The 26504-nt window shown below is 41.4% G+C and overlaps 1 protein-coding gene across 1 annotated transcript in view; it reads left to right on the top strand.

The window, feature by feature from the left end:
• Positions 1-2092: 2092 nt before the first annotated feature.
• The window catches only part of tgm2l (transglutaminase 2, like), a 34816-nt gene continuing 10404 nt past the window's right edge, over positions 2093-26504 (top strand). The window contains exons 1-10 of the mRNA XM_060922955.1: positions 2093-2108; positions 8784-8960; positions 10668-10898; positions 14784-14902; positions 17627-17755; positions 20131-20308; positions 20570-20708; positions 20797-20900; positions 25383-25625; positions 25725-25991. Of these exons, the coding sequence (XP_060778938.1) occupies positions 2093-2108; positions 8784-8960; positions 10668-10898; positions 14784-14902; positions 17627-17755; positions 20131-20308; positions 20570-20708; positions 20797-20900; positions 25383-25625; positions 25725-25991 (1603 nt within the window). The remainder of the gene's footprint in view (positions 2109-8783; positions 8961-10667; positions 10899-14783; positions 14903-17626; positions 17756-20130; positions 20309-20569; positions 20709-20796; positions 20901-25382; positions 25626-25724; positions 25992-26504) is intronic.

The following is a 26504-nucleotide window of genomic DNA, read 5'->3' as shown; positions in this document are numbered from 1 at the left end:
GCAACTACAGAAACATGGATAGAAGTCGTGGGAAAATTCTGGGGACACAAACTAGTAGAAAGGAAGTGTGTTGGCACTGTTGGCACACTTCCTTTCTACTAGTTTGTGTCCCCAACCTGGCAGCAGCAGTCGTTGTCATATCGGTTTATTTTATCTTTGATGTAAACACAACACTTCGGATATGCAAATGCTTCCCATTACACATGGTTGCTATGTCAATAAACATCATTTTGCCAATATTTTAGAGACCATCCATCTTCTCCGTCGGTCAGCATCTGTCGGGATCCGATAAAATGATAAATCTTGCCTTGTGTGTTGATGGTTACTACATCCAGGTGCACAACAATATAATGGCATGATGGAAGTCTTGCTGAAAGTAAAAACTTTCTTTGATGGCTATATTCCTTTCGATGCTTCGCCGTCGTTCCTCGTTGTTGGCTGTGGTAGATTACTGGTAGTTCATGTCCAAAATGGCAGCCGCATTTGTCGTGACGTCACGTGGGATGGGTCCTTCTAATCTCATATTGGACTGAGGGCAAACTGGACACAACAGTGACTCACTATCACCTCTTGAGGTACAAAGTGGTATTACAAGACGGATGGTGTATCCTGTCTCAGAGCTAGGTGGTTAGCATGCTAACTTGAGTACATGACAAATCTGTCACTTCTTCACAATCTGTTCAACAGACTCTGTTGATAATTGTAGTTCATTTTTTAAATGTTTTAAACTAAAATTCTTACACATAGCCCCTCTCAAATGTTATTTTGTTAGAATGTTTACGTTTAGGGGAAATTTGTTAGAATGTTTATGTAACATTTAGTGAAGAAGTCTTAGCTGTCAGCGCTTTCTAATGATCATCAATAGGTTTTCTTTCACGGGAGAATCTACAGGACAGAGGGCTCTCTAGTTCCTCAGTATCATGACACTCAGTGTTTTTTTTTTGTTTCATTCACTTCAAGAGAGAAAAGGGAAAAAGCTGGTGAGGGAACAACTGTTTGTAGGTGTGATATAGTGTAAGTGATAACAGGAAATACTATAACTTGTTTTCCAGAGGTTCCATAACTTTCAACGCAACTATAATTGGGTTTTTAAAAATGTCATAAAAAGTAGTAAATATCATTCATTAATAAATCAATAAATTTCATCAACACATGCATTTATGAAGCTTAAATCTATGCCAAAAAGCAGATTTAATATGTAATATTACTCATATGGTTCACATTGGTAGGGTTGATGTCACCACTGATATTTCAGATTTCTGGAAAGAGTAAAGCAATTTATGATACTGGCACTGCAATGTGTTATTCACAAAATATATCTGCAGATGGTTGAAGTTGTGGACTTTGGGGAAAATACTGAATAGTTTTAGATTTGCCTTTCACACTCATTGTGCCAGGAAAAACAGGTACAGGTCCAACCAGTGTTTTGAACTGATGTGAATATAATGTTGGCCCTCAGATGGACTTTCCTGTTTATGTTAATACAACTTTGACATGCCAGGGATTCAGATTTTTCCCTGTTGCTTTACTAACTCCAATCAGCAGCTCTAAAAAGAATAAAGATGCTCCTGAAACAGAATAGCATGCTTTACACTCTCATCAAGATGCAGAACATTTACTGGAAGAGAGCTGAGGTACTAGACATTAACTATCACGAACAAGAAACAAAAGCCTCTGTGTAAGATTCAGCAAACAGGTGACGCTGGATTTTGTAACTATACCAAGACCTGATTTCTTTTTTTTCTTTTAGAAAAGAAGCGTTTACTTTAATTTTTACTAATGTGCGCACACACATGCACACCTACAGACATACAGACACACATTCTTTATACGTGTGTGATGTCAGAGGCCACAAAGGAGTGGATGTGTGAGCGTATGTGTGCACTGACACAGAGGGCAAGAAGTGAGAGGCAGAGAGAGAAAAAGGGAGAGACTGTGTAAGAGGGAAGGGCTCTGGTGCATTATATAAATACAGGGTCCTGATGAAGGTATATGTATTAAAGGGAAGAAAACCTCTCTAGACTGTGTTGTGGAACTTAACGAAGCATTATTGCAACAAGAACTTTGACTGGAGTAATACAGAAGACTGACAATGGCCAATCACAAAGGTAAGAAACATTTCTGATCATATGGACGAGAAGTCTTGTCCTAAATTACATTTAAATCCTAAATTTCATAAATATGCTACATGATAATAGAGAAAAGCATAATTTCCAATAACTACTAAGGACAATTTTATCTGATTAGTGACAAGCTGAATAATTTAAGTCATTTTTTCTCTTCAAATGTAAATCAATCAAATGACTTATGTGAATCTGAAGTGCATTAGTACAACGAACACGAAATAAGTATTAGTATTATCAGTTAAATGATGCAAACTTGGTGAACAGTATTGCCATTATCAGCTCTATGACCAAAACTGGTTATAAGCCCTTGAAAGGGCCTGGTTTCTGTCTTAACTGCAGTACACCTAAATGCTTCATAAGAAACATTTGCAAAATGAATCACAAAACCCAATGACATCCCTGGAGAGGCATTAACTTTATATTCATAATATAGCAGTTTAGGAATCCAGTGTAGTAAAGTCCTTGTGGTTGTACTACATATGTTTATTCAGTTCATTGGCAAGGGCTGAGTGGTTTTGCAGTGGTATACATTGTTTTTATGTCTATGTTACTTGGCCCTTAGTTTATAGTAATCAGACATCTCCAAATTAAGAAAATAAGAGGTGTTTTTGAAGCCCTGAGGTAACAATATCTGCTTGTAAAAGTTTTATTGTTCTCGTTAAAGTTAAAGTCTTTCACATCCCCCCCCAACACGCACACGCAGTACTGTCAAGTTCTTTGCCCTTCATTTAAAATCCTGATTGCAGTGGGGACAAATGACTTACTGAACCTGATAGTTCTTATTTTCCTTTGCAGCAGTCTCCCCTTGCCACGTTGGCTTGGCTGGAATCTATTGTATAGGGGATGGGTTGGATCCCTGAGAATACTCTCAGCTTTATGTAGTATAATGTCTTTGTATAGCTGGACAGCTGATACTTGATTACACCCAATTATCCCACTGGCATTCTTAATAATACGTTGTAATTTATCCTGATCATGTTTACGCAGGGCGGCACGGTGGTGTAGTGGTTAGCGCTGTCGCCTCACAGCAAGAAGGTCCGGGTTCGAGCCCCGTGGCCGGCGAGGGCCTTTCTGTGCAGAGTTTGCATGTTCTCCCCGTGTCCACATGGGTTTCCTCCGGGTGCTCCAGTTTCCCCCACAGTCCAAAGGCATGCAGGTTAGGTTAACTGGTGACTCTAAATTGACCGTAGGTGTGAATGTGAGTGTGAATGGTGGTCTGTGTCTATGTGTCAGCCCTGTGATGACCTGGCGACTTGTCCAGGGTGTACCCTGCCTTTCGCCCGTAGTCAGCTGGGATAGGCTCCAGCTTGCCTGCGACCCTGTAGAACAGGATAAAGTGGCTACAGATAATGAGATGAGATGAGATGTTTATGCATATTGCCAAAGACACAGATCAGTCCAAAGGACAAGACACTCTGAAGCACAGACCTATAAAACAACTGTAAAATACATCTATCAACATTAAAACTTCATAACTTCCTTAAGAAAAACATTCTCTGTTGGAGCTTTTTTACCTTAGAAGTGGCACATTTGTCAAACTTCAACTGATCATCAAGTTCAATCCCTAAATATTTGTAGGTGTTAACTCTTTCAATGGATGTGTTATTGACGACTGTGTGGGGTACTTCTTCTGTATTACGTCTAAAATCAATAACCATTTCTTTAGTTTTGGTTGCATTTACAGTAAGATGGTTTTCAAAGCACCAGCTTATGAAGCTCCCCACTTCCTCCTCAAAGCTGGCTATTGATGCACTCCCTGTTGTTAAAAATCCTACCAGGGCAGTGTCATCCGCATACTTAAAATAAGAGTGTCTGGTGTCAAAAGCGCAGCACTCATTGGTGTAAAGTGTATAAAGTATAGGGGACAACACACAGCCCTGCGGTGCACCAGTATTGATGTACCTCATGGAAGAGATAGTCTGATTAAACCTGACCTGTTGGATTCGCTTTAGAAGAAAATTGTTGATCCACATGATGAGCCTTGGATTAACGCCTAGATCTACCAGCTTACGTACCATCAGGTGGGGTTGTATGGTGTTGAATGCACTGCTGAAGTCAATAAAGACAATCTTTACAAAACTCTGAGGTGCTTCAAGATGCTCGTATATACTAGTTGTCACTGTCAGCAGTGCATCCTCCACACCACGCTTTGGCTGGTATGCAAACTGGTATGGATCCAGTGATGGTGCTACGTCAGTAAGCAGATGTTTCAGCACAATCTTCTCCAGGCATTTCATGGGAGCTGATGTTAATGCAACAAGTCTTAAATCATTCATCTCTTTGGGCCTGTTGTTTTTAGGCACTGGTACGATCAGAGACTGCTTCCACTGGTCAGGTATTAAACCAGTGTCTACAGAACGTTGAAACAACACTTGAAAGGGAGGGGCAAGTAAGTCGGCACATGTACGCAAAACTTTACAGCTAATGCCATCTGGACCTTGAGATTTATTGGTATTAATGTGTAAAAATTGTCCTTTAACCTCATCAATGGTGATTGTAATGTCACTGGCTTGCATAGCATTGACTGCATCCATTGCCAGGGTCTGCTGAGCTGTATAGTCAGTACTATCAAATCTGCAATAAAATGAGTTAAGTTCTTCTGCAAAAATATCATTTGAAACAGTCAGGTTATGCATTTTAGGTTTATATCCAGTCATTATTTGTAGTCCCTGCCAGGCCTTCCGAGAATCACTATTAAAAAGTGACTGAATCTTATTTTTGTAAACAGTTTTACAGTCCAGTATTTTTCTTTTAATGTTTTTCTGTAAAAGTTTCATGTCCTCTTTTGAACCCCCAGATTTAAATAACCTCTTTTTTTGGTTTAGCAGTTCTTTGAGTTCAGGGATGACCCATGGTTTGTTGTTGGGGTAAAGTTTCACTGTCTTTTTGGGAACGATTAGATCCTCACAGAAGTTAATGTATCCTGTGACTACGAGCACAGCGTCACTGATGTCCGTCGATGAGTTTATTACAAACTCCCAGTCAGTGCAGTCTAGGCAGACTCTCAGAGTGTTGTAAGCTTCAGCTGACCAGCACTTTACTTCTTTTTTTCTCACCTTTTCTCGATGCAGCAAAGGCTGATATGTTGGTATTAGATGGATCATGTTGTGGTCTGACCTACCGAGCCCTGGTAGAGCCCAGGTTGCCGTAGCACAGATCTAAACACGCTTCCTCGCGTGTAGAACATGCCACATATTGATGGTAAGCAGGCAGGGTCTCAGCCAGACTACAAAGATTGAAATTGCCAAGTATGAATTTTGCTGCGTCGGGCGCTTTTGCTTCAGTCAGTGTCACCAGCTCGTGTATAGTGTTGCCCGCCTCCCTCACATCAGCTGAGGGTGCAATGTATACAATAAAAAGGCAGATCTGATTTATTTCGCGGGGCATGTAATAGGGTCTTAGGTTGACCGCTAACAGTTCTGTGTCTTTTGTGCAAAGTCTATGTTTCACAGTAACGTATGTTGGGTTACAGTATTTGTTATTTACGAACAAACACACACCTCCGCCTTTGCTATTTCCAGAGTTTGCATTACGGTCTGCCCTTACCAGTGTGAAATCTTCCAGGTCGGCGGCTGAGTCGGGATCTGATTCCGTCAGCCAGGTTTCTGATAGACAGATCAGACAGGATTGCCGGTAGTCCGCTAAATATTGCGCACAGGCGCGAAGTTCATCAATTTTGTTCCGTATACTTTATACGTTCCCAAACATGATTGTTGGTAGTGGTTGTCTGAACGGTCTCCTCCTAAGTTGGGCCCACACCCCTCCTTTCCTCCCCCGTTTTCGTCTTGTTTTATGGCATGCATATGGTGGTGTCGGTAATCCCAGAAATTGATCTTGGGAGAAAGATGGAACTGCTTCCCTGAGTTTTAGCAGAGCCTCCCGGCTATAAATGATTTTAAGTCGGGGTCCTGTAGGAAGCCCAGTCGCCAACACCATGCAATCCAGGAGGCAGATGATTACTCCCAAAATTAAAAGTATTTCCATGTCTCGTCTCATCTTGCGTGAGTGTGGATGCTTATAATTAACTCGCAGTACTAAAAAGACAAACTTTCACCACGCAAACAAACAAACATTTCTACAAACAGAACGTAGTGCACCTGACCTTGTTGCCGCAAGGAGCATGCGCCACCTATCATGAAATATCGTGAAATATGCTCTCATGAAAATATATGATGTTTAAAGGCACTCACAATATGATTTGGAAAACGGATGGCTAAACAGATTCCAAAATAATATAGATCAAAAGATGTTGAGGCTTCAAAACCATTGTCTTAAGACATCCTCTTTTCTGTACTAACAGCCTTCATAAGGCATAGCTGTCAAGTACGCGAGAGAGGCAGATGTATGTGCAGAAGTGTTTATTAAAATAAAACACTTAAAGTGCATATATGTACAAAATACAAAAAGCAAAACAGTCCAAATCGGCAGGCAAGGTCATCAACGAGAATACAGGCAAAGGGTCGGTCAAGGCGCAAACAGTATGTCGGAGGCAAAACGAGAACGAGAACTAGAAACAGGAATTGAAAAACTAGGAAAACACGAACACGGGAAGAAACGCTCGGTAATGTGCACTGAACGTGGCGTAATACTTTGCATCGCATTTACATCAGCACAGTCCTTAAATAGCCAAACACCTAGTTCTCTAATTGAGAACAGGTGCACCTTGTTCACGGTGTGCGTGCTGGAGCTCACTCGCCGCGTGTGCAGCCCAAGGCATGCCTTCAGGTGTACATGGCACAGCACGCAGGACTGACAGGACCCCCTCCCAAAGAGCTCCCTCTGGGAGCGAAAATCCATCATACTAGGCCCCGGTGGGGGTTTGGGCTCAGGACACAACTTGGTTTCTTGGCTAGGAGTAGGCTTGACCTCGGGACTCTGGACTCGGGCTCTGAAGATTACTTGGACTCTGGACTGGGCTCGGGCTCTGTCAGCGCACTGCTTTGGTCCGGGTTAGGACCTGGCGACGAGACGACACAGCTGTCTTTGTGACCGGCTGAGGCAGAGGTCGTTCCGACGTCTTCTGACACCAGTTCAGGAACAGGCTCATGTTCTGGCCTTAACTCTGGCACTGGCTCTGGAGTAGACTCTGACGCAGGCTCTGGCTCTGGAGCGGGCGCTGAAGCGGGCTCTTACGCTGGCTCCACCTCTGGCACGGGAGCAGACACTGGTGCTGACTCTGGCTCTGCCGTTGGCACAGGAACAGACGCTGGCACAGGAACAGGCATGGATTCAGGTGCTGGTTCTGGCTGAGAAACCAGCTCAAAAGAGGCAGCCTCCTCTGCTGTCTCTATATCAGCCACTGGGAGGAACTCTGGAGCGATGGCCTCCTCCGCTGAGTCGCCCACCGGCCTGATTGCCCTCCCCAAAAATTTTCATGGGGTTTCTCCTTTACTAATGATTCATAGATAAACTTGAGCATGGCAAAGAAAGTCTGAGAGTTTTGAAGGCACGGGTGTTGCACCCGAATCAGATATTCCACCCATCTGTGTGCTCGTCCAGCAGTGAACGTCAGGATGAAGCTCACCCAGATGGGTTCGGGTGGCTAGGAAGTCATCATAGAGGACCCACTGGATGTGGAATCCACACGGATGATATTCTCCATCGTAGGGGGTACGTAGGAGGGTGAGCATCGGTACGTCGATGGAAATATGAGGCAGGGACAGGGAAACCTGGAAGCGGCGTGGAATCGCGTACTGGAACACATCTGCTACATCCATTGTAAGGCGAAGTATTCTGTTCAATACGTGAGAGAGGTGGATGTACAGTATGTGCAGAAGTGTTTATGTTAATAAAGTGCATATATGTACAAAACACAAAAGGCAAACAGTCCAAATCGGCAGGCAAGGTCATAAAGGAGAATACAGGCAAAGGGTCGGTCGAGGCGCAAACAGCATGTCGGAGGCAAAACGAGAACTAGAAACAGGAATCAAGAAACCAGGAAACCACGAACACGGGAAGAAAGGCTCGGTAATGTGCACTGAATGTGGCGTAATACTTCGCATCGCATTTGCATCAGCGCAGTCCTTAAATAGCCAAACACCTAGTTCTCTAATTGAGAACAGGTGTGCCTTGTTCATGGTGCGCATGCTGGAGCTCACTCGCCGCGTGCGCAGCCCAAGACGTGCCTTCAGGTGTACGCGCCACCAAATTTCACATTTTCCTGTTTAATTATACAATTTAAATATAGAAAGGAAACCGAATAGGGACAGCTTGAAAAGTAAAAAAAAAAATCAGTCTGGAAGAAATCTGAAAGGTCTGAATTTATTTTCCCACAAGGAAACAGTAAGAACCTATTATTTTGTAAATTAAATTTGCACACGCAAAATAACAATGTTGTGTGAAAAGTTTTTTGGAGGGTTTTCACTCATCTGGCCATTTTGAATAGCATGTGGGAGTAATAATAATAATAATAATAATAATAATGTATATAGCACCTTTGTCACACCCAAGGTTGCTTTACAGTTGCAAAAACAATCGGGGGGGCCAAGATGCCAAAAGATTAAGTCAAGATGACTGGTGTTTTCCCCTTAATTAAAACACATGAAACTTCTTGAATGTAAGGACACTAATCCTGTCCTGTTCCAGTGAGACACTCTCAGGAATTCCTGTTAAATGCCTATGCTTTCCTCACACTTCTCATGTACTTTTCACCTCCAGCTGTATTTCGAGGTGTGGACCTGCAGTGCAAAGTGAATAACCGTGCCCACCACACAGAAGAAATAGGCACCGAGCGGCTGGTTGTGCGTCGTGGACAGCCCTTCTCTATGCTCCTGCAATGTGAAGATTCCCCTCCACTGCCTCCAAACCACCAGCTCAATCTGGTCCTCAACCTCGGTCAGTAATAACACTGAGCACACCAAGTGCTAGAGTGGCTGTGGTTGGATATAGAAGGGAGGAAGAGGAATGAGAAGAGAATGAAAGTCTTCAGAGTACAGAGAGTGTTAAAGATGGAGTAAAAGAATTTAAAGTGTGCATACTTCAAGTTCAAGAACAGCTCTTTAGAGCAGAGGCTCGTGATTATAGTATTTGATGGGACAGGACAACATTAATAAAGACGAAACCAAAAACAAAATTGAGAAACTTTCACAATTGACTTATGCTATAGGTTACTATCTCACGAATTTTAGTGTCACCCTGGAAGAGGCAATTGAGACTCGACAACATAGTCAACCAGCACACAGTCTAGCAGATGGTTCTGAGCTGTTTTAGAAGCGCCTTTTTCAACTGTGTTTGATAAAGCAGGTGTGTTTGTGAGGTTTCCCCATTCCCTTTCTGAATCTTTGCAATACATTTTACAATAGAAATGGTTCTGTACCCCATAGTCTGTTTACGGAAAAATTAATTTGCAGTATTTGCTATAAAAAGATCTTGGAGTCGTGGAGTATTTTAAGCTAACGTAATCTGACATTTTAAAAAATGCGACTGTTTTGTCCTCCACTGAAATTGTTCATCACCCCAATGGGGCCCTGTTGGTGCTTGCTGCAGATCCAGTTTTTGATAATAACTCTACGGCGTTAAATCAGGTTCTGAATATGCTGCCCCACTATTGTGCAACAACACCGGCAATTCAGTGGAACTTTGGCTTATCTCATCTCATCTCATTATCTCTAGCCACTTTATCCTGCTCTACAGGGTCGCAGGCAAGCTGGAGCCTATCCCAGCTGACTATGGGCGAAAGGCAGGGTACACCCTGGACAAGTCGCCAGGTCATCACAGGGCTGACACATAGACACAGACAACCATTCACACTCACATTCACACCTACGGTCAATTTAGAGTCACCAGTTAACCTAACCTGCATGTCTTTGAACTGTGGGGGAAACCGGAGCACCCGGAGGAAACCTACGCGGACACGGGGAGAACATGCAAACTCCGCACAGAAAGGCCCTCGTCGGGCACAGGGCTCGAACCCGGACCTTCTTGCTGTGAGGCGACAGCGCTAACCACTACACCACCGTGCTGCCCCACAATTGTTTCCTACCTCAAATAATGAAATAACAATTTGCAGGAATGGCATTAATTTATTCAGTACTGTAAGAAATACTTACCCAAAGTAAATGTGTGTGTGTATATACATGAACATGCTCACACTCACACACACACACACAATCGACTGCATTTAGCTTTAATAATGTATAATTTGGTGGCATGGGGGTGCAAGTGGTTAGCACTCTTGCCTCACAGCAAGAAGGTTCTGGGTTTGAGCCCAGCAGTCGATAGGGGGCCTTTCTGTGTGGAGTTTGTATGTTCTCCCCATATCTGCGTGGGTTTCCTCTAAGTACTCTGGTTTCTCCCACAGTCCAAAGACATGAAGGTTAGGCTAATTGGTGGTTCTAAATTGTCCATAAGTGTGAATGGTTGAGAGGAAAAAACCTCTATAATAATCCAGTTGAAGGCAATGGGAAACCACTACTGTAATGTTCTCTGAAGCTGTCAGAGTGGCCATGTCACTATAGTGATATGCCAAAATGGATGTATGGATGGAATGCATAATTCAACAAAATACATGTGTGTGTGTGTGTGTGTGTGTGTGTGCTCCAGGTGCACGGGGGGAGGTGATTCTGAGGGTGTCAGGTTCAAGAGCAGCTCATGGTAAATGGTGGTTCAGTCAGCAGGCTGCTCAGAATGAGGTACTGCTGAGGGTCCATAGCCCTGCCGATGCCCCTGTGGGTCGGTACAGCGCTACTGTGCTCTTGCTCTCTTCTGAAGGACACATCATAGAACAGAGCTCGTCTCATTCCTTTTTCCTGCTCTTCAACCCCTGGACTAAAGGTGTGTAATATTTCTCCATCTTTTCAGTCAGACAAGTATATCATTTTCAAACTACTGCAAAAGTTATTTAATTGATTATCATGATGTTAGTTATCACATAAAATCACATTAGTGACTGTATACAGCTGGTGCTTGAAAGTTTGTGAACCCTTTAGAATTTTCTATATTTCTGCATAAATATGACCTAAAACATCATCAGATTTTCACACAAGTCCTAAAAGTAGATAAAGAGAACCCACTTAAACAAATGAGACAAAAATATTATACTTGGTCATTTATTTATTGAGGAAAATGATCCAATATTACATATCTGTGAGTGGCAAAAGTATGTGAACCTTTGCTTTCAGTATCTGGTGTGATCCCCTTGTGCAGCAATAACTGCAACTAAACGTTTCCGGTAACTGTTGATCAGTCTTGCACACCGCTCTGGAGGAATTTTAGCCCATTCCTCCGTACAGAACAACTTCAACTCTGGGATGTTGGTGGGTTTCCTCACATGAACTGCTTGCTTCAGGTCCTTCCACAACATTTCAATTGAATTAAGGTCAGGACTTTGACTTGGCCATTCCAAAACATTAACTTTATTCTTCTTTAACCATTCTTTGGTAGAACGACTTGTGTGCTTAGGGTCGTTGGCTTGCTGCATGACCCATCTTCTCTTGAGATTCAGTTCATGGACAGATGTCCTGACATTTTCCTTTAGAATTTGTTGATATAATTCAGAATTCATTGTTCTGTCAATGATGGCAAGCTGTCCTGGCACAGATGCAGCAAAACAGGCCCAAACCATGGTACTACCACCACCATGTTTCACAGATGGGATAAGGTTCTTATGCTGGAATGCAGTGTTTTCCTTTCTCCAAACATAACACTTCTCATTTAAACCAAAAATTTATATTTTGGTTTCATCCATCCACAAACCATTTTTCCAATAGTCTTCTGGCTTGTCCACGTGATCTTTAGCAACCTGCAGATGAGCAGCAATGTTCTTTTTGGAGAGCAGTGGCTTTCTCCTTGCAACCCTGCCATGCACACCATTGTTGTTCAGTGTTCTCCTGATGGGGGACTTATGAAAATTAATATTAGCCAGTGTGAGAGAGGCCTTCAGTTGCTTAGAAGTTACCCTGGGGTCCTTTGTGACCTCGTCGACTATTGCATGCCTTGCTCTTGGAGTGATCTTTGTTGGTCGACCACTCCTGGGGAGGGTAACAATGGTCTTGAATTTCCTCCATTTGTACACAATCTGTCTGACTGTGGATTGGTGGAGTCCAAACGCTTTAGAGATGGTTTTGTAACCTTTTCCAGCCTGATGAGCATCAACAACGCTTTTTCTGAGGTCCTCAGAAATCTCCTTTGTTCGTGCCATGATACACTTCCACAAACATGTGTTGTGAAGATCAGACTTTGATAGATCCCTGTTTTTTAAATAAAACAGGGTGCCCACTCACACCTGATTGTCATCCCACTGACTGAAAACACCTGACTCTAATTTCACCTTCAAATTAATTGCTAATCCTAGAGGTTCACATACTTTTGCCACGCACAGATATGTAATATTGGATCATTTTCCTCAGTAAATAAATGACAAAGTATAATATTTTTGTCTCATTTGTTTAAGTGGGTTCTCTTTATCTACTTTTAGGACTTGTGTGAAAATCTGATGATGTTTTAGGTCATATTTATGCAGAAATATAGAAAATTCTAAAGGATTCACAAACTTTCAAGCACCACTGTAGCCTGTTTCAGAGCCGGCCCATGGCATAGGCAATATAGGCAAATGCTAAGGGCGCTGCGTCCATCCAGGGGCGCAGAAACGGGGGGAGAAAAATTATGACTTCCACTATTCTGAAACCAGTCAGCATTATGTCTTAGCCTAATTTAATTGTACAGCAAAGCATGTAGTCAGGGTGAGATTTGTCAAAAAAAGCGGGGTGGGGGTTGTTAATCATGAAACAATAAGCGCTCAACAGTGGTTCGCCCTGTCTATAGTGTGTCTTCGGGCGCGCAAGTGCGCATCCGCGGCTATTCTCTGTTTTGGCCATGTAATAGCCTAAGTGTTGTTGGCTAAAGAGTGTTTTTGCATAACGTAGATAACTGACATAGATCTGTTGCTTGTTTTGAATATGGCTGCACTTGGAGCAGTCTGTCGGTGTCGTTGAGCAGTCTGGGCTGAAGTAAAGGTCTTTTATGCACCGAACACGTTTCGCAGCGAGATATTCCAATGGTGCCTGGCACGTTTTTTTTTTTTAAATAAAACAAAGCTGCTTTGTTGATCTGTGTTCTCATTAAAATGACAGTTTAGCAGCTCATTCAAGCAACCATGTTGCGAAGAGCTTCCTGGAGGAAAATATAATAAACGCGTTGAAAACAAGAAGCAATCTCAGTGCGTCAAGACTGCAGGGAAACGAAACAAGCACTCAGATGTGTTCTCTTTACCAGCGCCGGCGATTGCTATAGGCGACCGAGTGTGCCCAGGGGCGCCAAGGGCGACCAAAACCCCACCAAAAAGGAGGGATGGAGTTATTGAATGGAGATGTTACCAAGTGCATCAGTGGTGTACAGTGTTTTCAACCACTGTGCTGCCGAACTCTAGTACCGCGGAACACTAGTGTGCCGTGAGAGATCACCAAGTGTACCGTGGAAAATTATAGAATGACTGTATATTGTAAATATTGGCAACAGCGTTTTAGTTTCAGTCAACATTTTCTATTGGTGATGTGCCTTGAGATTTTTTCATTGAAAAAAGTGCGCCCTGGCTCATGAAAGGTTGAAAACCTTTTTTACAACACCTCTGATGCGGCTGGGGATGTAGAAATACGCCCTCCTTACCCCTGCTGTTACACTACCTGTGACAGTAGCTTCTGCTGAAAGAAGCTTTTCAAAATTAAAACTGCTGAAGACGTACTTAAGGTCAACAATGAGTCAAGAACGTCTGAATGGGCTTGCTCTGATGAGCATCAACCAAGAGATCTCAAGAGAAATATCATTTGATGATATTATCAAGGAATTTGCCATTAGGAAGACCAGACGAGTCCCATTGTAATGTTACTTCAATAACAAAGTACCCATAATAGCACTTTTGTTTGAAAATACAGCCCATTGATGTCCTAACAGGGTGCTTAAGTTTGCACAATTTAGAATTGTAGAATTTTTTATTCATTTAATTTAATTCTTCAGAGATGACTTAACTTTTAATAGCAAAAAAGAAACTAAAAATAATTTCTTGTTTATTGTCCATGCACTACACTTTGAACAGGGTGCGGAAGAGTTTTTGCCCATTATATGGAGATATGTATTGAATTTGTGTGGTCATTTTACTTTGTGACACTTTATGTGAATAATGATAACAATAATAACAATAATGAAAAAGATAAAAATGACTTCTTGTTTATTGTCCATGCACTGTACATTGTTTAATAGTAATAGAATAGAGTGATTAGATTAAAGTGTTATTTAGATGTTATTAGAGGGTTTTTTTTCTTGGGGGGGGCGCCAAAACTCAATCTCGCCTAGGGCAGCCAAAGACCTAGAGCCGGCCCTGGCCTGTTTGGATATATTAGAACTGCCAAAATGTCTTATTCAAATAAATAAATAAATAAATAAATAAAATAACAATAATGGTTTATTTCTGGCTTTCCAAATACAATTTTGGCCCTTCATCCAGAAAATCTAATCAAATCTATATAACTGTATAAAAATACTATATAAATACTGTATAAATACTATATAAAATACTATATAAAAATATAATAGGTAATAAAACAAAACCATAATAGAAGATAAAGAAAAAAATTACATGTAAAGAGATAATAGCACTTTAATGGATGTATTAACCTTTAGGTCTGACTTTATTCTCTATGTGTGTGTTTATATTTGATCCTCCAGCCGACTCTGTGTATTTGCCTGATGAAGAGCTTTTGTGGGAGTACATCCTGAATGAGAATGGCATCCTGTACCAGGGCTCATGGGACCAAATCACCACTCTGCCCTGGAACTTTGGACAGGTAACCCTTTCTTCTACAATAGCAGTGTGATCTTTTTTTTTTTAACAATAGAGAACTTTTGTGCTCAGAAACAGAGTTTAAAAAAGTACATATGCACAGACAATAAGGTTCACGTTTGGTAAGAAGTTAAAATTATTAGAATGCCAGTTCTCTGAAGCTGCCAGATTGAATGAACTGGAGGTCAAAGTTGTCACAAAGATACAGTCATGGGCTAGGACAACTGACAGGAAAGATGGATATATGGGTGGTTTTTTTTTATCCTGTTGGAATCTGTGGTCAGAATCAGCAGTTCGATGGTGGAGTGTGTGAATTGTAGCAGCTGTGTGACAAGACAGACACAGGGGGCTGGTCAGCCTGGGCAGTCTTTCTGCCTGGATGTCAAGCGTTTCTGCTCAAGATGTGTGAGAATGCTTGCCTTACAAACAAGGGCCTGCCACCCCATTTTCATTTAGGCCAGTAAAGACAGAAAGGGCAAACAAAGGCAAAATAAACGTAGTAAAAGGTGAAGAATATAGAAAAATTGTCTCTGATGAGTACCTATAGTGATCAAAACCACTGCTTGCCAAAGAAGTTTTGGTTTCAGACTTGTTACTGTTGGTGCAATAGTAAAGTGTTTGTCTTTTCATTAAAATCCTCGCAATGCAATGTCCATCCATGGCTTGGAGTCTGGGCAATTATAATTTAGTCCTGTTCTGTACCCTGCACCTAGTCACCCAATACCACTGTTCACATATGTATCTGTGTGTGTTTAGTGCTCCATATAACATATATGTATTTGATTTAAACACAAAGTGGGTGGGGGGACACGGTGGTGTAGTGGTTAGCGCTGTTGCTTCACAGCAAGAAGGTCCTGGGTTCGAGCCCCGGGGCCGGTGAGGGCCTTTCTGTGTGGAGTTTGCATGTTCTCCCCGTGTCCGCGTGGGTTTCCTCCGGGTGCTCCGGTTTCCCCCACAGTCCAAAGACATGCAGGTTAGGTTAACTGGTGACTCTAAATTGACCGTAAGTGTGAATGGTTGTCTGTGTCTATGTGTCAGTCCTGTGATGACCTGGCGACTTGTCCAGGGTGTACCCCGCCTTTCGCCCGTAGTCAGCTGGGATAGGCTCCAGCTTGCCTGCGACCCTGTAGAAGGATAAAGCGGCTAGAGATAATGAGATGAGATGAGATGAGACAAAGTGGGTGTGGCCTGAACTAGAAGGGGCTTATGACACATGAAGCAAGCATGGTGGTGTAGTGGTTAGCACTGTCACCTCACAGCAAGAAGGTTCTGGGTTCGAGCCCAGTGGCTGACAGGGGCCTTTTTGTGTGGAGTTTGCATGTTCTCCCCATGTCTGTGTGGGTTTCCTCCGGGTGCTCCGGTTTCCCCCACAGTCCAAAGACATGCCGGTTAAGCTGATATGGGGCGGCTTTGGGCTGAAGTGCCCTTGAGCAAGGCACCTAACTCCCAACTGCTCCCTGGGTGCTGTAGTACAGCTGCCCACTGCTCTGGGTATGTGTGTGTGGGTTAATTGCTCACTTTTATGTGTGTTCACTGTTTCAGATGGCTTAAATGCAGAGGACGAATTTCACTGTGCTTGAGTGTGCATGTGACAAATAAAGGCTTCTTCTTCTAAAATGCATGTTTTCAAAATCTTGCTCATGCAGTGTCACAGGGCTGTGATCGTTGCTGTGACTGACAGGAGAGAGAGTATGCCATCCTTCCCACTAGGCCAGCAAAGCCAGTTTTGCATTCTTGGCTCCTGGCTACAGTGTGGCATCATCAAGATTTGAACTCCCAACTGAACAGATCTTCCAACAATAGAGCAAATGCTTTTCTGATGTATCACTTGGGAACCTGAACTGTTTTGCGGTTATTATTTTTGTGCGTCTGCAGTGATATTTTTAACAAATTAGGTTGGTTCTATTTCCCATAATATAAACAAACAAGTAGTGTAATTTAAACCACCATGACTACAGAGGAATGATTCATCATGCAGCACTACATGTTTGTGGTCTTTCTTTGTCCTGCAAGCTTCACATGTTCATGCCTACATGAAAGCAAAAAGCACTGCACATGACTAGTCTCAGTCAGATGTCCTGTGGGGGAAAAAATCATAATTGTGTTTGTTTAGAACATATCTGTTTCTCATCTCATTATCTCTAGCCGCTTTATCCTGTTCTCAGGGTCGCAGGCAAGCTGGAGCCTATCCCAGCTGACTACGGGCGAAAGGCGGGGTACACCCTGGACAAGTCGCCAGGTCATCACAGGGCTGACACATAGACACAGACAACCATTCACACTCACGTTCACACCTACGGTCAATTTAGAGCCACCAGTTAACCTAACCTGCATGTCTTTGGACTGTGGGGGAAACTGGAGCACCTGGAGGAAACCCACGTGGACACAGGGAGAACATGCAAACTCTGCACAGAAAGGCCCTTGCCGTCCACGGGGCTCGAACCCGGACCTTCTTGCTGTGAGGCGACAGCGCTAACCACTACACCACCGTGCCACCCACATATCTGTTTATTCAGAATAATAATTCCATATTTGGTCATATCCCTAATATGGATGATGGCAGTTACGGTCTACTCAACATGTATTTTATGATGTTCCATGTCTTAGCCAGAAGGTGGGAACTGGCACTGACGATGCTGACAGAAAACTTTGACAGTGAAACTTTTCTGCCAAAGAGGCCAGAAGATGAACATATGTGGATTTTATAACTCTTGTGATCTCTGTCTAGTTTGAAAAAGGTATGATGGATATCTGTTTTGAAGTACTGGATAACTCCCCTGCTGCCTTGAAAAACTCTGAGATGGATATCAAGAAGAGAGCAGATCCTGTTTACGTTAGTAGGACAATTACTGCAATGGTAAGGCAAAGGTCTGGGTGTCCCATCAATTCATTACTCTCTAGTTTGATCATTTACTATTTCTTACAGCAAAACCATTGATAACAAGATAACATGACCGTGGATTAAAATATTAATGTTATCTCGAATCTTGAACTATTATTCAGGGTGTTTCAAAAAAATTTATATTATTTGAGATGTATATATCCCAGAAACTACATACAGTAGTCTAGGCAAATGAAACTGAACAGGCTTAATGTTGAGCAATATAAGGTTTATTCCTCAAAATTTGAATGAGAAATTCAAAGGTATGTGGATTCCATGAACAATTTCACAAATTTTCAATATGCGCGCCATCTGACACGCAGACACAGACAGACAGCCTTCCTCTTTGAACTTTTTGTGCTGTGTCCAAATCTGCATTGCAGTTGGTGCATTTTTAGAGAATTCTTTCATAAATGCACGCTGCACCATCTTGTTCAACTGTGTTCGCGTGTACTCGAACACACAAAATGCCTTTTCTTTTCCAGCGAATGGCATTTCTATACCTAAAAAGATAAAAACAAAAAACATTAAACATTAAATTTTGACCTGTTTCCACACATGCTGTTAAAATTTGAGGTCAATTGAACAAGAATTGGCAAAGTTATTAGATTGTGAAATGATATCAAATTTTTTTTAAACACCTTGCAGAGGCGGACAAAGTACCTAACTTCATTCCTTAAGTCAAAGTACAGATCCCACTGGTTAAATGTTACTCCGATACAAGTGGAATTTGTCCAGTCAAATTTTTACCGTACTTAAGTTAAAGTACTGAAGTACTTGCTTTTAAAAATACTTAAGTATTAAAAGTACATTTTCTGTTAACACATTGTTGTATTATTGCCACAATGCTTATAATACCTCATGCCTCTGAAGCAACCTACTGGATTATTTTGTGAATTCACAAAATGAACGCATGCTGTGCCATCATGATGGTTTAACGTTAAGCTAGCTAGTCCGTGAAACTCCACCTGACACGCTAGCAAACTCTTTTCAAACTTGAAATCATATTGGGTAGCTAACATTACTAGAAAAGAAAGATTTCTACATTTTGTTTATTTGGCAAGATTATGCTAAAACATATTTCTGAAAGGACTTCAGATAAGTTAATGTTATTCATGTTAGTGTAAGTCCATTTTTACACGCTAACAGTGTCCAAGTTAACTCGCTATGTGTTAACGTTAGCTGTGGACAAGGCTACGGCAACTTGGCGGGCAAATCCATAGAAAGTCATTTGACTAACCACACTGCATACTGTAGCTATTGCAACGTTATCACTAGCTCTAAAAGCACAGACAACTTCATTGCAAGCTTTCTCTTGGAATAAAACCTTTATATACCTCGATATGCTTCCGCAGGTCGGACGGCAAGTTTTTGTAGGCCGTGATGTGGTTTGTTTTCAGCAAACATTTAAAACGAAACATATTTTTAATCCTTTCAGAAAACTGAAACATGGGTTCTAGGTAAAGCCATGAGCGTGTGCATTCCCCAGAAGAACCGCCTCCTTCCATTCTGCCATCAAATGATTGTGTTCAAATAACGCTGCTGAGAAATCACTGATCTTGATTTTATACAGTCTATGGATGTGACGTGACCCTAGTGATTACTGACAGGCCCTCAGTGTCACCTGAGAAAAAAAACAATCATGTTTTTGAAAAGAAAAAAACATCCACTTTCAAAGCTGCTTCATAGTAATGAGTAACGAGGACCTTGATAGAAATGTAGTGGAGTGAAAAGTACGATATATGCCTTTCAAATGTAGTGAAGTTAAAGTCATAAGTTTCCAAAAAAAATAATACTCAAGTAAAGTACAGATACTCAAAAAGTGTACTTAAGTACAGTACTCAAGTAAATGTACTTCGATACTGTCCACCTCTGATACCCTGTACCATATATGCAATTTCAATTAATACTATATTATTTTTGGTCAGACAATATCACTGAGGGCAAAGGTTTCCCACCTCATCTCATTATCTCTAGCCGCTTTATCCTTCTACAGGGTCGCAGGCAAGCTGGAGCCTATCCCAGCTGACTACGGGCGAAAGGCGGGGTACACCCTGGACAAGTCGCCAGGTCATCACAGGGCTGACACATAGACACAGACAACCATTCACACCTACGGTCAATTTAGAGTCACCAGTTAACCTAACCTGCATGTCTTTGGACTGTGGGGGAAACCGGAGCACCCGGAGGAAACCCACGCGGACACGGGGAGAACATGCAAACTCCACACAGAAAGGCCCTCGCCGGCCACGGGGCTTGAACCCAGACCTTCTTGCTGTGAGGCGACAGCGCTAACCACTACACCACCGAGGGCAAAGGTTTAACTGGACAAATGTGTTTGTGACTGGCAGGTAAATGCCAACGATGACCGTGGAGTGATATTCGGGCGCTGGGATGGAGAGTACAGTGATGGTGTGGCCCCTACAAGGTGGACCGGCAGTGTTCCCATCCTGAGACGCTGGAGTGAGGGAGGGGCTCAACGGGTGCGCTATGGCCAGTGTTGGGTTTTCTCTGCTGTAGCCTGCACAAGTAAGGAAAACATATATGAAATCAAATTTAAGAAAATTTCTTCTAATAGTATAAATTATTACTGCACAGTTGATTTGTTTGCTGATTTCATAGCCTTATGATGTTAAGCAAACATCACCATGTTACAAAAACTGGTCTCAAACTCGAGTGCCTGCACAAAAAGCTGAGTTAGACAGTTCTGATCACTGATGAGCATATTTACAACCATATTGACTGGTTCCTATGCATTAGGTTTCACTGTTTATCTTTTGACCTCTGCAGTTCTTCGCTGTTTGGGCATTCCAACCCGATGTGTCACAAATTACAGCTCAGCCCATGACACCAATGGTAACATCAAAGTGGATTGCCTGTTTAATGAGCAGCTGGAGCGTGTATCTGAGGGCAGGAATGACACAATCTGGTAAAGCTCATGCTCTATGGTACTTGAGTCCTTTAAATCTCAGATACACTGAATGTGTCTGAACTGTTTTCTTTCTTTTTTTTTTCAGGAATTTCCATTGTTGGGTGGAGTCCTGGATGAGCAGAGAGGATCTCCCAGAAGGTTATGATGGATGGCAAGTACTTGACCCAACCCCACAGGAAAGGAGTGATGGTAGGATTTAACCCTTTAACAGGCAGCTCAACCACATGGTTAAACACATTTTCATTGTAATTCCAACATATAGTGTTCATAAATTCATCTTCAACTTTTACCTTTATCTCAAGTGTTGGCAGAGTTACACAGGAAGACTCGTGCATACCCTATGAGTACCCTATTAATTAAGCTGACCTGACACAGGAATTACGCATGACACACTCGTTGTAGGATGTTCATACAAAAGGTTTTTATTTGCTGCGTGCACACGGTTTTTATATCAACACATCACGTGTCTATTACAATGCATATCATTGACCCCTTTGCTGATATTATCCAAAATCAAAATAAAAGTCCTCCCTAATACTGTACAATTGAGGGCACATTTCTTTCATACGTCAACATTAAAACTAGACAGCCTTTCAATTTAATAAAATCAGTGAAATTTAGTTCCCTCTGAAATTTGGTCATTGTGATACATATTTATTTCTGTAATATCTAAAAAAACCCAGGCAATTCTGTGGCTGGGAAGTTATTTAATTTGAGGGGATTCCATAGCAAATAATGTGCATGAAATTGCCTGCTTCACACAGTCAAGCAGACAGAGGAAGTCCATGTGCACATGTGCACGCTTACCTTCGTCTTCTTTTTCTTCATCTTTTGGGTTTTACAGCAGTTGGCATTCAGTGTTGCGTTACTGCCATCTACAGGTTTACCTTTGACCATGCACTGACAGTTACATCATTCTGTTGCTAAATGAACAGCTGATCACACTGAGGTGCTCGCTGACCACCGATATTTATTAGTTACCTCCGCCAAGGAGGTTATGTTTTCGGTAGCGTTGGTTTGTGTTGGTTTGTCTGTTAGCAACATTACGGAAAAAGTTATGAACGGATTGCTCTGAAATTTTTTTCCAGAGGTGTGACTGGGCTCAAGTAACAATCCATTAAATTTTGGCGGTGATCCGGATCACCTTCTGGATCCCGGATTTTTTTAAAGGATTCTTGGCGGAGGTCTGCGCTCTCCGAGTGCTTTTCTAGTTTGGTCCTGCGTTTCCTTTCCTTTACAACATAACGTCTTTTCGCTTTCCGTTACTGTAGTAGGTCTTTCACGTTTCATTCGCGTCCTCCATTGTTCTCACCTGTTTCAAATTTTTATCCCACAATGCCTTGCGTGAACGGGGAAAGCCCACCATGTGATGCATGACATAGTATCTTGTATTGCATCATGGTGAAGCAAGAAAAAATAGCAGGGAATTTTAGGGCCATGTGGCCCTAAATTCATTCATTGTTCTAGTTAAAAAAAAACTAATAAAATTGGAAGTCTGTGATTCGAATTCAATAGCTTTTGGTTCACTAAACAAAAATAATTGGGTGTCAGGGAAAATTCTTTTTATGACCCAAACTTGAAAAATCTGAAAGGCAGTCTACGTTTAAGGCATTAAAATTAGTTTTATACATATATATATTACAGTTTTTGAAATTGGCATGAACATCAGGCATTGATATCACCAGTGCTCCTCCTCATTCATCAAGCTAACATGTCAAAAGTTAATAAAATGATAAAATACATACCTTGCTTCTGACTTTCCACTCTTGGCATTATGAAGGTATAATATTACATTCATTTCCCTATATTTATGTACGAGTTGTGTTAAAGCATGTGTTACCACATGGTCACTTCGCTGTGAAACTGAAGTGACTTAGCAGGAGTTCACTGCATTCTGTCAGTCAGTCAGCTATGAGCTAGATTTATCAGCAATTTCACAAATATAAACATCTATCAAGATAACTTATTTTACAAAGATGATCAAAAAGATGATATTTGATTTGATTGATATTTTATTAAGTATGCTTCAGTATGAGTATAAGTATAGCAAGTATACTACAGACCATGTACTTTTAGTGTACTAGAAAGTATACAAATTTAATACTTTTTCGGACTAAATTGGAACATTTCAAGTTTATAAAAGTATACTTTAAAGTTCATTTTAAGTTTGCAAAAGTACACTTTAAAGTATACAACAAGTACACTCATCTATATACTATCAATGTACTTGGTATATCCCTCTTGCATGCTTAAAGTATACCACAAGTACACTTATCGATATACTTCTTTTTTGGGGCTTTTTTCACCTTTAATGGATAGGACAGTGTAGAGACAGGAAATGAGCAGGAGAGGGATCAGGAAATTACCTTGGGTTGGAATCGAACCCAGGTCCCCAGATTTATGGTATGGCGCTTTAGTTGACTGAGCCACAACACCCCTTAGTTACATACTTCAAGTCCCTATTTTTAGTTTATTATTGTATACTTTAAGTATACTGTTATAAACGTTGGTTATTTCACTAGTTTACTTGTTATACTTTAAGTTTGCTTGGCATATTACTTGTAGCTTACTATTTATATACTGGAAATATACTCCTTAATGTATTCTTAAAGTTTACTCATACTGTATGTACACAAGAGTGTGATGCATTTACAAAATCACAAGACAGAATGTTGAAAACAAGTTTGATATATTTTCAAACATTTCAAAAATAAAGACCTATGAAATCAAGTCCTTCCTTACTGGAGAAATTGATCAATAAAGTCAAGTCAAAAGTTTTTCTGTTTTTGTGTATGATTTTAAGGTACATAAAGATAATGCAATTGAGCACACATACTATATACTGTAAAGTTTTAAACTCTAGCATTATATTATATTAATATATAAATTAAATGTTAAGCATGAGTCAATGACTTGACCTTATTATGCACTTGGAGCAAGATATACTAAGTATTAGTACTTTGTGGCAGAAAAACGTGAAAAGTATACTAAAGTATACGTTTTAGTATTAAAGTATAAGTCTTAGTATTAATGTACTTAGTCTTAGACTTTTATTTATACTTTTGAGTATAAGCCAAGTATACTTCACTATACTATTCTTAAGTATATAAAATATAGTTTATAAAAAGTCAACTTCAAGTATACTTCTGCAGTTTTAGTAAAAAATAAGTATACTCATAGTACACTTGAATAAACTTCTTTTTGCTAAGGGTGGAACAATGAACTGGCGGAGATCTGAAGTGAAACTGGGGTTTAAATGCTGGCAGGAGATGAGGTTCAGGTGTGCTGTTATCAGGAAGCATGCCCAGCCCACGTGCCACTGCAAAAGACACACACACACACACATTATTAATTAATAGTTCATATATTTAAAATCTTTATTTTTCTGTAAATCTGCACTTGAAATCACACACACAAACATGCAGAGAGGGAGAGAAAAAAAGAGGAAGGGCACATCTGGCCAGGACAGTGACACCTCAAGGTTTATTTCTTCTATTTAACAAAGTGAAAGAATAATTAACTACTTCAAGCTCACAAACTGAGCACTTATGAGTTAATTAAAGTCTGTAGAATAAAGTTTCTAACTATGTGTGTAGGTTATGTGCAACCTCAAATCAGAAAAAGTTGGGACAATACGTATGTTGAAATTGAAATCAAGAAGAAGAAACCTTTATTGGTCACATGCACACTTCAACCACAGTGAAATTCATCCTCTGCATTTAACCCATCTGAAGCAGTGAACACACGCACCCAGAGCAGTGGGCAGCCACACTACAGCGCCCGGGGAGCAGTCAGGGGTCAGGTACCTTGCTCAAGGGCACTTCAGCCCAAGGCCGCCCCACATTAACCTAACCTGCATGTCTTTGGACTGTGGTGTGGGGGAAACCGGAGTACTCGGAGGAAACCATTAGCATTCTTAAAGCAAAAATTGCAGCTGACGTGCTCTTCCTTGTTATAAACCCATACTACTGTTCATAGATTGCTACCTCTCTTCTCATTCTTGCCTCCAATACCCTTTCCCATAACTTCATGGTGTGGCTCATCAATTATTGGGTTCATACTGTCTGCAAAAAAACCCTCTAAAAAAACCCGTCAATATACATTTAGAAATCACTGTTTTGTTTTTTTTATCTGCGATTTCCATACTGTCCCAGATTGCTTGGGGTTGTAGTGTGTGTATATGGGTCCATCCATTATCTGTAGCTGCTTTTCCTGTACAGGGTCGCAGGCAAGCTGGAGCCTATCCCAGCTGACTACGGGCGAAAGGCGGGGTACACCCTGGACAAGTCGCCAGGTCATCACAGGGCTGACACATAGACACAGACAACCATTCACACTCACATTCACACTTACAGTCAATTTTATAGCCACCAATTAGCCTAACCTGCATATCTTTGGATTGTGGGGGAAACCGGAGCACCCGGAGGAAACCCACACAGACATGGGGAGAACATGTAAACTCCACACAGAAAGGCCCTCGCTGGCCACTGTGCTCAAACCCAGGACCTTCTTGCTGTGAGGTGACAATGCTAACCACTACACCACCGTGCTGTGTGTGGGAGACTAATTACCTAAAAATATTCGATTGTAATTTCATGTCCTATCTAAGCACTTGGAAAAGTTTACAATTAAAATGAATTAAATTTGTGTGTGGGGGGTTTCTCACTCCAGGTATATATTGTTGTGGGCCATGTCCAGTGAAGGCGGTGAGAGAGGGCGAGGTGTGGATGAAATATGATGCACCATTTGTGTTTTCGGAGGTAAACGCAGACATGGTCTACTGGATAGTTCATCCAGATGGGAAGAGAACACAACTGTCAGTGAATCACATGACTGTTGGAAGAAACATCAGCACTAAAAGTGTATATGGAGACTACAGGGAAGACATCACTACCAACTACAAATACCCTGAAGGTATTTTACTCAACTCACCTGTGATCAGTCACTCTGCATTGTAGATAATAGCTCGCCTCTGCAAGTGCTATGTTCTAGTCACCCATTCCACTTCATCAGGTTCCATAATGGAGCGAAAGGTCTATGAAAAGGCAGGGAAACACGTGATGAGACAAAATGGACAGCCTGGCAAGCTGGAGCTGTCTATAAAGCATGCCCAAGCCATTCACGGAACAGACTTTGATGTAATTGTGGAGGTGCATAATGTTGGAGGAGAAGACATGCCTGCTCAGCTCACAGTCACATCTAATGCTGTCACATACAACAGTTTCCATCGGGGAGAGTGTCAGAGGAAGACTGCCAAGCTCACAGTGCCAGCACAGAAAGGTAGGTAAAGTCAAATAGATCTGAATCGTCCTCTCATAGAAATACAGAGCCCATGGTGTGCAGTTAGTGCAAACAGTGTGATGACTATCAGATTCAATCAGCATGCAAAATAGCAGATCCAGTGAAACAAAAGTGACACAATACAACCCCGATTCCAAAAAAGTTGGGACAAAGTACAAATTGTAAATAAAAACGGAATGCAATAATTAACAAATCTCAAAAACTGATATTGTATTCACAATAGAACATAGACAACATATCAAATGTCGAAAGTGAGACATTTTGAAATTTCATGCCAAATATTGGCTCATTTGAAATTTCATGACAACAACACATCTCAAAAAAGTTGGGACAGGGGCAATAAGAGGCTGGAAAAGTTAAAGATACAAAAAAGGAACAGCTGGAGGACCAAATTGCAACTCATTAGGTCAATTGGCAATAGGTCATTAACATGACTGGTATAAAAAGAGCATCTTGGAGTGGCAGCGGCTCTCAGAAGTAAAGATGGGAAGA

The sequence above is a fragment of the Neoarius graeffei genome, chromosome 6 (genome assembly GCF_027579695.1).
Source record: "Neoarius graeffei isolate fNeoGra1 chromosome 6, fNeoGra1.pri, whole genome shotgun sequence".
In the NCBI taxonomy this organism is placed as follows: domain Eukaryota; kingdom Metazoa; phylum Chordata; class Actinopteri; order Siluriformes; family Ariidae; genus Neoarius; species Neoarius graeffei.
This window is presented reverse-complemented; position numbering and strand designations above follow the sequence as displayed.